Source organism: Scatophagus argus, chromosome 10, assembly GCF_020382885.2.
Source record: "Scatophagus argus isolate fScaArg1 chromosome 10, fScaArg1.pri, whole genome shotgun sequence".
In the NCBI taxonomy this organism is placed as follows: Eukaryota; Metazoa; Chordata; class Actinopteri; family Scatophagidae; genus Scatophagus; species Scatophagus argus.
In genome coordinates this window covers 11,428,243-11,440,709 of record NC_058502.1, presented here as the reverse complement: position 1 = coordinate 11,440,709, position 12,467 = coordinate 11,428,243, and the positions used below count along the sequence as shown (strand labels likewise).

General features: G+C 40.9%; 1 protein-coding gene across 6 annotated transcripts; it reads left to right on the top strand.

The window, feature by feature from the left end:
- The first annotated feature begins 1,466 nt into the window (after window positions 1-1,466).
- washc2c (WASH complex subunit 2C) lies at window positions 1,467-12,124 on the top strand. 6 transcript variants are annotated; one of them, XM_046402264.1, is made up of 32 exons: window positions 1,467-1,619; window positions 1,752-1,923; window positions 2,776-2,919; window positions 3,103-3,267; window positions 3,475-3,543; window positions 3,709-3,882; window positions 4,003-4,096; window positions 4,185-4,246; window positions 4,354-4,410; window positions 4,495-4,593; window positions 4,749-4,833; window positions 4,989-5,048; window positions 5,183-5,307; window positions 5,425-5,515; window positions 5,611-5,664; window positions 5,748-5,927; window positions 6,028-6,176; window positions 6,315-6,425; window positions 6,886-6,978; window positions 7,061-7,162; window positions 7,269-7,373; window positions 7,466-7,635; window positions 7,796-7,913; window positions 8,197-8,622; window positions 8,741-8,869; window positions 8,970-9,071; window positions 9,216-9,290; window positions 9,456-9,515; window positions 10,028-10,255; window positions 10,366-11,043; window positions 11,131-11,302; window positions 11,422-12,124. In XM_046402264.1, exons 2-32 carry the CDS (start codon window positions 1,867-1,869, stop codon window positions 11,565-11,567), a joined length of 4,380 nt encoding a protein of 1,459 aa, XP_046258220.1. In that variant the 5' UTR covers window positions 1,467-1,619; window positions 1,752-1,866; the 3' UTR covers window positions 11,568-12,124. The 6 variants fall into 6 exon arrangements, with proteins under 6 accessions (XP_046258220.1, XP_046258221.1, XP_046258219.1 ...); XM_046402265.1 differs by having other exon boundaries at window positions 5,180-5,307; window positions 10,366-11,037; window positions 11,128-11,302; XM_046402263.1 differs by having other exon boundaries at window positions 5,180-5,307.
- Window positions 12,125-12,467: the final 343 nt, after the last annotated feature.

Here is a 12,467-nt window from a genome sequence, read left to right as displayed (position 1 = left end):
GGTGCAGGAAAAGGGCCTCCTGCATCATGAAGGACCCCACCCACCCCTCACACAAACTGTTTGCCCCTCTCCCCTCAGGCAGGAGGCTGCGGAGCATCAAGAGCAGGACCACCAGACTGAGGAACAGCTTCTTCCCAGAAGCTGTGAGACTGTTGAACTCTGGAGGTCCTCTGTAGCCCCTGCTGCCAAACTCACACCTCACACACCAACAAATACACAAACAACCACCCATGGAACACTTTGCACAATGCAGCATTTGCACAAAACTCAAACTGCTCATGTTCATTGCACTACGGTCATTTTGCACTACCCTGTCAGCCATTTTGCACTACTGTTTATACTGTTTACACTGGTGTTTATATCATCTACTGTTTTTCACTTATATTACACTGTTTTTATACTATATAGCATTGTTTATATTTATATTTATTTTGTTAAGAAACTGGGCTGATACTGGGACCGGGGAAACTAATTTCGTTCCACTCATGTTTTACGTGTGTGAAATGACAATAAAGCTCCTTGAATCCTTGAATCCTTGAATCCTTGAATATGAGCAATGTTAATATACACTATTTACACAAATTTTACACACAGGTAATATACTTTACGCACTGAATTTACAGTACGTGTTTGAGTTGATTTCTAAAATCTATTCGGATGGTTATTAAATGAGTCTTGAATCCTTAGTTACGGATTTAAATTGGTTGCATTTACAGTCTTTTATCACATCAAGTATGTGTGTCAGTTCATCTTGCAGTCAATTGCTTTAGGCTTTTAAATGCCAATTTTCAGACTTGCCAAAGCTGATGTTCTGCTAAGAGGCAATCAGCCCAACTGCACAGGTTATCATTTAATTAACCCAGCAGATAAACTTCCTTCTTTACACGGTGTCCGTCATTTTGATTGCCCCTCGCGTTGCACCTCTAGAGGAAGCGCCATTAACCGCCATTTGAGCTGTCATTTGATTCCAGATTATAATCTTTTGTTACCTCCAGGGACTGCAGTAAAAGTCCCACAAATCAGAAGTGCTCTTGTACTGGAGTTAGTCATTGTGCTTCGTCTGAACACTATAAACCAGTAAGATGAAGTAGATTGTTTAGCCAATGTTCAGTGTCAATTGGACTTTATGTGTTGAAAATACTTTGAATATTTGCTGCAAGCAGCAGCTGAACGCAGAGTAGGCAACCTTTAGTCCGAACCAACAGCACATTAATTCTGGAAAAAAGTTTCATTGATTTGGAAGACGTTCAGATGTCATATAGTCCAAACAGTATGGATATAAACATCCATGCTATATCGAAATCATTATTCAACGTATTTATTTTACAGATACAAATACAAATACAGACCCAACGAGGAATGTCTATGACAGCTCAAAAACATGGTATAGAAAATTAATTTTACTTCTACGCCTCGGTTGTTGGTTTGTTCCACTCCGCCCACTTTCACTGGGTTGCTAGGCAACGGCAGTCAGGTGACTGTCTGCAGACAGAACATGGCTGACCTGTCAGAAGACCAATGAGGGAAAGGCCAGATTTACCATAATCGATCTCATTTTTTTACGTCGTTCCTGACCACAGTCGACCGTTGTGAACGTCAGTTAACCCGAGATATTCAAAGTAAGTATAAGAGCGCTCAAATTTGTTCGAATGTATTACTCTTTGTTGCTAGCAACCGCTGTTGCTAACGTTGTTGTTGGCTAGCTAAGTTGAGCTAGCTATTAGCAAAACAGTCCCCGCTTTCTCTTTCAGAAGCAAGTCTATTTCAGTGTGAAAGCTAGTTGGAGGAAATGGCATTTGGCAACTTCATGTGCACTCAGAAAGTTGCCTTCCTCAAACATGTAACGTTATTGCCGAAGCTAATCTCATGGACCGCAAGTGTAGCAGTAAAACAACATTAACCAACGGAAAGATAAGGCTACAGGTAAAATTAGAATTTATTTTGGCATATTTCAATGACTCTGAAAACCAGTGTCAGTATCTGCATATTATACCCCCCCCCCCCGAGCAGAAAATCAGAGGATCAACAAATTTTTTGTGTTATCGGATGATTTTTGAACATGGTTTGTTGCCCATGACTGTGACTGTGACTGTGACATAACAAGAAGACATCAGGATGAATGATCTTCCTGCCCCGTTTGTTTAACGGGGGGGGGGGAGGTTAAACCTTTGACCAGGGGAACCAGAACTTAACACTGGTTGTTCATTTGGTGGGAAGCACCATGTGTGATTTATTTGGCTTTGCTGCTTGTCTTGATCTTGTAAAGGAATGCCAAAGTCCTGCCACAGATCTACTTTCAGTGTCAGCTGCTGTACTTGTTATGTTAGAGCTAGATATGGGTTGTGGAAAATGAGTTTTCAGAATGCTTTCACTGTAGCTTCCTTATTCAGCTAATGCAGTATTTTTCTGTTTGGACACTGTTTCCTAAGATTTTAGAGGAGGTAAATGTCTGTTAGACATTGTTTTTCTATCCCTATATCCCAGTGATATCAACATTAATGATACATGATATCACCACTACAGTTCATGGTTTGACCTTTGGTAATAGCGTTCATATAGGGTTTTCTGAATGTTACTTCCGCCAGTAAGCTTTCACACTCACAATCTCTTGGCTATCTACGTCAAAAGAGACTGGTTCATATATACAAATTAAAACTGATATGTGGGCTGCAATATTACACCAGAAGAATATTTTTCTTTTCCCTTTCTGATTTATTTGTGACGTGTTTAAAAGTCCTTCTGAATTATTAATTCATATAAGTGATCTGGTTGCAGATGAGTGGGTTGCAGGATGGAATAGCAAATGGTCCAAGCAGCAGTGAACACTTGGAGAAAGATGCTCAGATTTGGGAGAGACCCTGGACTCTTGAAGAGATACGGCAGAGCAGTGCCAGCTGGTCCTTGGCAGCCGACTCAGGGGTAAGTCAGAAACTGCTTTCCAAGCTCTGAAACAGGCCAAGAAAATCATCATCTTTTTTCCAAACAATCAGAAAAAATCTGCATAAATCTGAGGAAGGGATTGTGAGGCGTGTTCTGCTTTGGTGAAATGAAAGTCAGCAAGCTGCTGCCTTTGTAACACTTTTTTCTTTTTTTTCTTCACAGCTCTTCCTTTTTCTCCAAGACTTCTCCCAGAGAATGCTGTCAAAGACACACGAGATTGAAAAACAGCTGGATAGTTTGATCTGTGATACCAAGGCCACAGACAGCTGCTTGCACTCTGTCTTTAATGACTTCCTCATGCTTTCCAACACACAGTTTATAGAAAATGTAATGTATATAATTGAAACTTTTTTTTGCTCTACTTCAGTTTAGTTTTTTAATTTAGTTTACTTAGTTGCTCATTGTCCTATAACTGTGACAGTTCAGTCTACTTGTTTGTCTACTTTTGGAGCTATTACAGAGTGCCTTGAGGTGAACTTTATATGATGGAATTTATCTGGTAAGAAAGTCTTTCAACTTTGTGTCCTGCTACAGAGAGTGTATGATGAAGAAGTAGAAGAGACTATCCCCAAGGCCGATGCATTGGAAAAGCAGTCTGAACCAGTATGAAGAATTCATCTTTCCTGCTCCTAACATTTACTGGCATATAGCATCGTATTGGGCAACCAGTATAATAATGTGTAACACTTTTCAGTACTATTGTATCCAGGATAATATGGCCACAAGGCCTGTATTGCACTGTGATGGTGATTTATGTTTCCCCTTAAGGAGAAGACTCGAGAGCAGAAGGAGGCAGAGTTGATCCCTAAGATGCAGGAAGCTGTGAACTATGGTCTGAGAGTTCTGGAGTCAGCCTTTGAGCATCTGGACATCAAAGCAGGAAACTCTGACTCAGAAGATGAGGAGGTCACTGACAGAGTGGAGGCCATCCTGGAGCCTAAGGCAAGCTCTTAATCTCGAAGCAGGACTACTGCAATTCCGGCAGAAATGCATGGGATATCATATATTCATGTGAATGTACTCACACCTGTTTGTTTTTTTATTTTTGCTGCTGTGTTTTAGGATCTTTACGTGGACCGACCACTCCCATATCTGATTGGTTCCCAGGCTTTCTTGGAACAAGATGATGTTGGACTTGGTGACCTCTCAAGTGACGGTAATACACTAATTTCAGAACTTGTTCAGACAGGCTCGTCCGTCGATGTGTTTACTGTCCTCATGTATGTGCTTGATTGTCTTTCCAGAAATGTCTGTCGACAGCGACAGAGACAGTGTAATTGAGAGTGAGGATGGAAAAGATGCAGTTGTAAGACCTTGTTTTCCTTCTCTCACACAGAACTTTTCAAGGTTTTTAATTTTGCTCCTTGCACAGGTAAATAACCACCTTATTGCATTTATTTATTTATTCAACAGAATTCAGATGAGGACTTTGATCAGGAGGAGGAAGAAGCTCATAATAATATTAAGAAGGTAAGCTTGCTCTATGCCTGCCCAACACATCAAAGCTTGCATTCAAACTAAGCAACTTTGGATTCTCCTTTCACGCTCACCTAGAAGTCATCCATGTTGAGTTATGAGGATGATGAAGAAGAGGAGGAGGAAGATTCTGACATATTTGGAGAATCAGACAGGGATGATGAAGACGACACAAAGGTATGCCAGTTCTAACTTTACTTGAGTAGCTGAGAGATGTCTTTGAGAGTGAATCGCTCGCTGTTTCAGTCTGAAATCATTCATGTATGCTGCTGCCTCAGAGAAACTTTCCCTTTTACCTCGTCCTCCTCTGGTTGTTTTTATGTCAAATTCAGAACGCAGGCCCATCATCTTTTGCCGATGAGCTAGCAGCCCGAATCAAAGGTGAACCAGTTCAGAAACCACAAGGAGATCGTGCATGTAAGTAGATGTCATTGTCAACCGAGTGGTAAAATATCATCTCATTTTTTTTGGGTCCTCCATCAAACTTGACATTTGAGGTTTAAGTAATGAATGCCATCGCTGCATGTGCATGCTCATGGGTTTTATGTTTCTGCCATGTCATTTCTTGGAAGCATTGACATCAAAGAAGAAAAGTAAAGGCAGAAAAGAACGAAAGCCTGCAAAGTCACAGGGTAGGACTTTTTCATTCATCATCATCACAATTCAGACTTTTTTTGTTCTATTTTGCATAAATTATTTCCATAGCAGACCTGTGTGCTATGCTCACTGTATGCTGCACATTTATTTTTTTTGTATGTTGTAGCAGCAGCTGAAGAGGACAGCGATGACATGTTTAAACCACCAAAACTGGACGATGATGACTTCTCCCCATTTGGAGGGAAAGGTGGCCTCTTCAGTGGAGGCAGAGGCCTGTTTGATGATGATGATGAGGTACATTCATCTAAATGATTTTCAGATCTCTTTCTTATTCAGTCCAATTCCACTTTAAATAAGCTGTGGGCTGCAACCAGAATTTAATTTGTGTTCCATTATGTTACTGCCATTCAGGGTGATCTTTTCTCAGAAGCCCCAAAACCTCCTGTTTCTGAGGAGAAAAAGGTGCTGAATGAAAGCATGAAAAACACAGCGCAAACTGCTGGTAAGACCAAGTTTCCTGACAAATATGTGCAAAGGCATGTAGATGAGTTACAAATTAGATATACAGATTGACACATAACTTATTTTTTCTCCAAGAATCTGAAAAACCTGGAAAGAAGATTCCAGCGGGTGCTGTGTCAATATTCCCAGGTAGTAGCATTTATATGACAGCTAACAACACTTCTTTAATTAATTCATCATCTTCAGCTAAACCGAATCATGTCTCTCTGCAGAAAACAGCCTGTTCATTTCAGGGAATGACTCTGATTCAGTGGAGAGCAAAGAGAATGGAACTCCAACTGCCCCCAAACAAGTTCCTATAGGGGCTGGTGTTGGAGGAGGAGGACTTTTTGATGATGAGGATGAGGATGATGACTTCTTCGGTGGAAAAAGCCTGAAAAAGTCAGGCTCTGGTAAGTGTGCAAGAATGGATGCTTCAGTGTTACAATCAAAGTTCGGGTGGGATCCTCACCCCCCAAACCACTGTGTGTGTGTTGCTTGTTTTTTTTTCAGCTGGACAGGAGAAACCCAAACCCAAGAAAGCTATTGATCTTTTTGATGATGACGATGAGGATGGTGACATATTCAGTGAAAAGTATAGCACACCAGCTCCGAGCAAAAAGGAAGTTGCGGAAGAGCAAGTTAAACACCCTGAGAAGAAGGTAAAGATCAGCATACACACTTGGGTGAACATGATTCTTCACGGTGTCGATAGTTGTATGAATTACATATTTTTGTATGTCGTGTTTATTGTGGCCTGTGGAAGCAATCCTTTGTTGATGATTTCTTGATGTGGTTAGATGCCGGCAGGGGCCATCTCCTTGTTTGGTCCTGGGACTAAAAGCTTGCTCAGCGAGGGCCTGAAGAAACGTCAGCCGTCTACCAGCGAGGAGTCCGAGAAATCTGAGGAGGTCTGAATAGATCATTGTCTGACAAAATACTCCTGACAAAATCAAATTTGGTGTGTTTTCACATTCAAAATGAAATGTTTCTTTGACTACACATTGGGCTTCAGTAACCACTGAGTGGCCGTCTAGCATAAATTATCAACATTTTTCACTGGCTCATAATGCACAGTTTCAGTTTTGAACTGTTGTTACATGGGTTTCTGTTTAACGCCACATCTACATTTTCTTTTCTTTATTTTCTTCATGGCTGATTTTGCAATGACTCATTTAAATTAACTAAACTCGTTGGCCAAATTTAATTTGCAGTACACTGCTGGCCTGTGCTGTTGTTGACATAGTTCATTTCTCTTTACTCTGTACCAGTGTTTTCTTTCAAGCCTTAAAACCTCATACTTTCAAAGAGGAAGTCAGAATGTAGAAAGCTGTTTCTATTCAGTTTTCATTTTCAAGTTGTGCTTTTCAGAATGGGCCTGCTCCAGATGCTGGGAAGGCTGCTGTCAAGCAAACTCAGAAACCGCAGACCAGAGGCCTCTTCTCTGATGATGAAGACACACAGGTAACGCTTTCAAACTTCGCTGGGGGAAAAGTGATATCACAATGCATTTTTATTTCACTGCATATGTATTTGTCTTCCTTAGGGATTTCTAGCCATCCCTCAGAGTCAGTCCAAGCCTGAACCTAAGAGCCAGGACAAAACCAGCAAGGCCCCTTTGTCATTATTTGACGATGAGGAAGAAGAGGTGAAAACAGTTAATATTATTCAGCATTTTTCACTCTTGGAGAAAACTGATTGAAGTCAGGCTTGTTTTTCCTGTGAGTTCAATCATTTGGTTTTTCACCTTGCAGGATTTGTTTGCGTCTGCAGCTAAGTCTAAACCAAAACCTAATCAAGCTAAGGCTTCCACTCCACAGCCCAAGGCTGTGTCCAGCTCCCTCTTCAGTGATGATGAGGTATGAGAATACAAAAAGTAATATTTCATTGCTGTATGCCGACATGTAATGGAACACACAATATAAATTGTATTCCTGTGTATCTGTGACAGGATCAGTGGATGAGCTCTAAAACAAGTGCAGGGAAGCCAGAGGTCAAGACAGGAGGGATGAAGCCCAGTGCCAGCGCCCCCTCCAGTTTCCCCAGTGCCAAAACGTCTCACAAAAGCCTCTTTGACAATGATGACGACGATGACCTGTTTGCTCCAACAAAAGAGTTAAGGTATTTATGCATGTGGTTTTTTTTATTGTGATTAAAAACAGTGAAACATGTCTGCTCACTCTTAAAAGTGTATTTTAAATCACTTCACTTGAAGCAATATTACCAGGTATTCTTTTCTTTTCTTCTTATTTACCCTCTTCTTCTGTTGCTCTATATAAAGTCAGAAGAAGCCTCAGAGAGTTGCTCTCTTGTTTGAAGATGAAGATGATGAAGATAAAGGATCCCTCTTTGGCATCAAAGCTGCTGTCAACTCAAACACTGCAGCCCAACCTGCTAAAGTGAGTGCACTGACTTATTGTTGTATTTGCAGTGAAAAACAATGTTGTTTTGAAGCTTGCTCCCAGTCGGTAAAACACTTTAATCAGCACAGAGAGCCCAGGAATTTTCGACCACTAGAGGATCATTTTCTTCAAACAGAAAAGACAAGTTTAAAAAAATCATGGTCATGGGCTTGTCACACAATGGTGATATAAAATTAGATGCTGTAATAATTATTCCACATTTAATTTGTGTAATCTCCCATGCAGAGATTAAAATCTTGTAATTACTTGTGTTCTTCAGACCCCTGCTGTGGCCTCTCAGTCGTCCTCCCAGTCAGAGAAATCTCAGGAGGTTGCAGTTTCCAGGACGACAGCAGACGACAAGCCTTCAGAGCAGGAGAAGCCAGCAGCAAAGGCCCCTGAGCTCTCCTCGCCGGAGAGCAGTGAAAGTAAAAAGAAGCCTGCTGGAGCAGTCAGTCTTTTCGGAGGCATCGATGTTCTTGCCAACAAGCAGACAAAGAGCCCTCTGGATGAAGTTGACAGTGATGACAACTTCCTCTCTAAGGACAGCCCACCACCAGCTGTTAAGAAGAAGGAGGAGAAGAAGAAGGAAGAGAAAGTCAAACCAAACACTGTGAGTCTGTTTGATGATGAGGAGGAAGATGAATCGGATTGGAATGAACCGATATTCACCCCCAGTAAACCCACAACAAAAAACACACTGAAGGTTTGTGTGATGATTTCCAGTTTCTTAAGCATGGACAGTGGATTTAGTTGAGTTGTTGTATTATTTATCCTGCACGCAAGGTATTACAGTGTGAGTGTTTTTTGTTTTTAATTTACAGCCTGCAGAAGAACGACCACAAGCAAAGAGCACAGGTGTGTTTCAGGATGAGGAGCTGCTGTTCAGTCAGACGCAGCAGAAGGACAATGACCCAGATGTTGACCTCTTTGCCACCTCAGGGAAAGCTGCAGTCAGTATATTAGATCTTCTAATCTGATTGTTTCTTTTCTGTCTGCATGCAGAACTCTTTCACTAGATGGTACCAATACATGACTATGTTTACTTTCTAGAGTTCCAAGACCAGCTCAGTGAAGCCAGCAGCACAAAGTCTGTTTGCAGACGACGATGAAGATGACCTCTTCAGCTCCATCAAGCCAAAAACTCCACCTCCGGTATAAATCAGATTATATTCTTAGTGATTAAAATTAAAGATGAAATCAGCTGCGTAAAGAATCACTGGACTCAACTTGAAATTTTAGATAACTGGGAAAACTTTAATCCGTCTCTTGTTTTGCCCCTTTAATTTTCATTCACAGAAAGTAGCAGAGAAGCCCAGTAAACCTAAGGACAGCACACCACTAGCAAGCCCAGAATCTGTATCGGAGATTCAGGTGCGTCAACTGTAATTTATGCTTGCATTAGCTTTTATATACGGTGTGATTGACACCTCTACATCGTAATTTAGAGCCCGTTAAAAGGTAGTGTTGTTTTTAGATTAACACAAGAAATGCCTTCATGGGATTAAATTCTGAACCTGCTGTAATCTGACCACACAGAAACCTGCACCAAGTCCTGTAAAACCTAAAGATTCTTCATCAAGGATTGGGAAACTTCAAGTAATATTTTTGTTTTTTATCGAATCAAATGTCTTCATTCCTGACATTTCACTTTGATTCCTCCTGAGGATAGACTTTTCTATTCCCACTTACATATTATTTCTTTCAAGTTTTCTTCTGTCTAGACTTTTTCATATTCCAACTTTCCTACAATATAGCAGCATGATTTCCAAGGTGAAAATTATTTTCTCTTTTGATTTGATTTTGCTAAACTGGAAGAATTTGCTCACTCTTTCTTCTGGTTTCACAAGATGTTCGTGCATCTTGTTCTTGCCTCATTTCCATCCACAGCTTCTCATTTTCCTCTGAATAAGCTTGAAATCACTTTGAGAAACTACATCAAAAGAAAGTAGCTGAAAATGTGTAGCTTTGAGTTGCAAAAATGTACGAATGCAGTATGTTTTGAACTGGGAAGACTCATTTAATAGTCTTTGGTCAGTGTCTGGGGTCTGTGGTGTCTTTTTCACCTTGATAAATGACTGCATTGCTGTGTCTGATTTTATCATATTCAGGCCAATCTGATGATCAACCCTGCTGCGTTGCTCCCTGGTGCTGTCCCCAGTCTGCCAGGGGCCATAAGCGTACTCCCTGGCGCAGCCCCTAGTTCCTCCTCTGGGGTGTCCAGCTCCAGCCTGAGCCCCAGCCCTGCCACGACTCCTTTAGGAGCCCAGACAGACCGTGAGGGAGGAGTGAGCTTTGACACCCCAGTCCAAGTCACAACACTGCACAGTGCTCACAAGGTGGGTTTTTGATTTCAGGAGAATTATGTCTGTTATGGAGACTACTTTTTAGTTGCCATTCCATTGCTTGGATTTCTGATGTGTTACTGTGCAAATCTTCTGTCATGCAGACTCGTGCCAAAGTTTCTGCACAACGGAGACCCCAGTCCAGAGCGGCAAGGCAGCAAGCAGCTCAAAGATCTGTAGTGGATGAAGATACCCCGGGTGGAGATGTTCCCAGGCCTAACCCCAGTCCTCAGTCCAGCCAGGTGCCTGCCAGTCAGACACTCCCTGACTCAGCTGCAGCCACATCCTTGCCTCCCTCCTCACCTTCCCAGTCTTCTCTCTCTGAAACCTCCCCCAGACCCTTTGTATTGACACTACCAGTATCCACAAATGCTGGAAAGAAAGACTCTAATGAAGACAACAGCAGTACCAAGGTGCTGCCATCTGCTGATGAGGATGACCTTTTTGGTTCAGACAGTCTGTTTGGGGCAGCTTCAGTCAACAACAAACCATCCACCAGACAAATTGCCAAGACTACTCAATCTCAGGCTGGTAGCGATGTAGGACTCAAGAAAGACAAAGACAAAAGCACACTCCCATCTATTTTTGATGACAACAGCGATGACCTTTTTCAAAAGGTCAAGCCAAAGTCAGCCACTAAGAAAGCCAAGGTCTCGCCCTTTTTGGAAGATGATGATGCCGATGAGGACATCTTTGGAGTGAGCAACAGTTCAACTCCCACATCGACAAGTAGTAAAGAGATCAAGAACAGCAACAGTTTTTCAAAGCCAGATATCTTCCAGGTACATTTTAGTTTTACTTTGGCACTGCTGTTAAAGTTTTCTATGCTTTCATTTCTTTCCTTATCAGCTGAATTTCTGTGTTCTCAGGATGAAGTAGCCACTGTGCCTAAAGTCCACAAGAAGCACAAAGAGAAGACCATTGATGATAGCTTGTTTGATGACAATATAGACATTTTTGCTGACCTGACGGACACGTTGAAGCCAAAACACAAGTCCAAGATAAAGGGAGAGACCAAGTCCATATTTGACGATGACATGGGTAAGCAGCAATAAAAAGTCATGCGGGGTATTCGTGTTTTTAATGTATACTTACAGTTTACCTTTTCTGGAATTGGCATATTTAACCAAATATTTTGTCCATCTCTCTGTTCTTTAAAGATGACATCTTCTCACCAAGCACAGTTAAACCAGTTGCGAAGGCTCCGCAGAAATCAAAGAAAACGCCACCATCTCAAGAGACCAGTACGGTAGCTGATTCAAGCAACATATTTGATGATCCACTTAATGCTCTTGGTGGGAATTGAGCTGTTTCTAAGTAGCCAGATTTGTACAATTGTGGATTACTTCTTTTGTCATTTGGATTGCTGAAAGATTGGATGTGGGATACACTGTTGATAGAGTATTTATTCATGTGAATTCATATAAATACTGTGTCTTATTTTTGGCAGATAAAGTCTTAAATGAAAATGATTTCAGTCATCTTCCAACATGATTTCCAAAATCATCTCGGCTTCAGATCATATTATGTAACAGTGATTATATACTGTTAATCTTTATTATACATGATAGCACTTTATAAGCATACCATATGCTTAGCCTCAAAGCCTGCAGAAATTAACAGTAACTTGTTTTGTTTGTTTTGAAGATGTTTATCCATTTGGCTTGTCCATGTTGAGATTCCATATCTTTGGATTTGTGCCATATCATGGTTGTGAGAAATCAGTGTGTTTACTTACTGTCTTAGGCATTTTGACAATGTTTTTATTAATAAGAAATCCATCAGTTTCTAAACTTTGGCTGTGATGAAAAAGGAAGTTCATTTTTAATAACTAAAAGGAAACATATTTTATGCTATCTGAAAGGTGTGTGATTATTTCCTGTTGTTTTGTTTTCATGTGTGTGTCTGTCTAACTATTGATCAGTGTCTGATATGAGCAGGAAGCCCAGACCAACAAAAATGGAACTTGAGATCTGTGATTATTAACACCATGTCTATTTCATTTTGGAATAATAGGGTTAGTGTTTTTGCTGAAGTCAGTATTATTAAATTAAAAAATGGAGGAAATGAAACTAGTCCCTTATTAGCATTTTAAAAGGAACCGACCAAGTAATTCAGCTACTTTTTCCACATTCGGTTGTAAGTAAAAGCCCCAAAAACTCTGAAAGTGCAGCTCATTGGTCCCAGGGTGAAGTCTATGCATCTT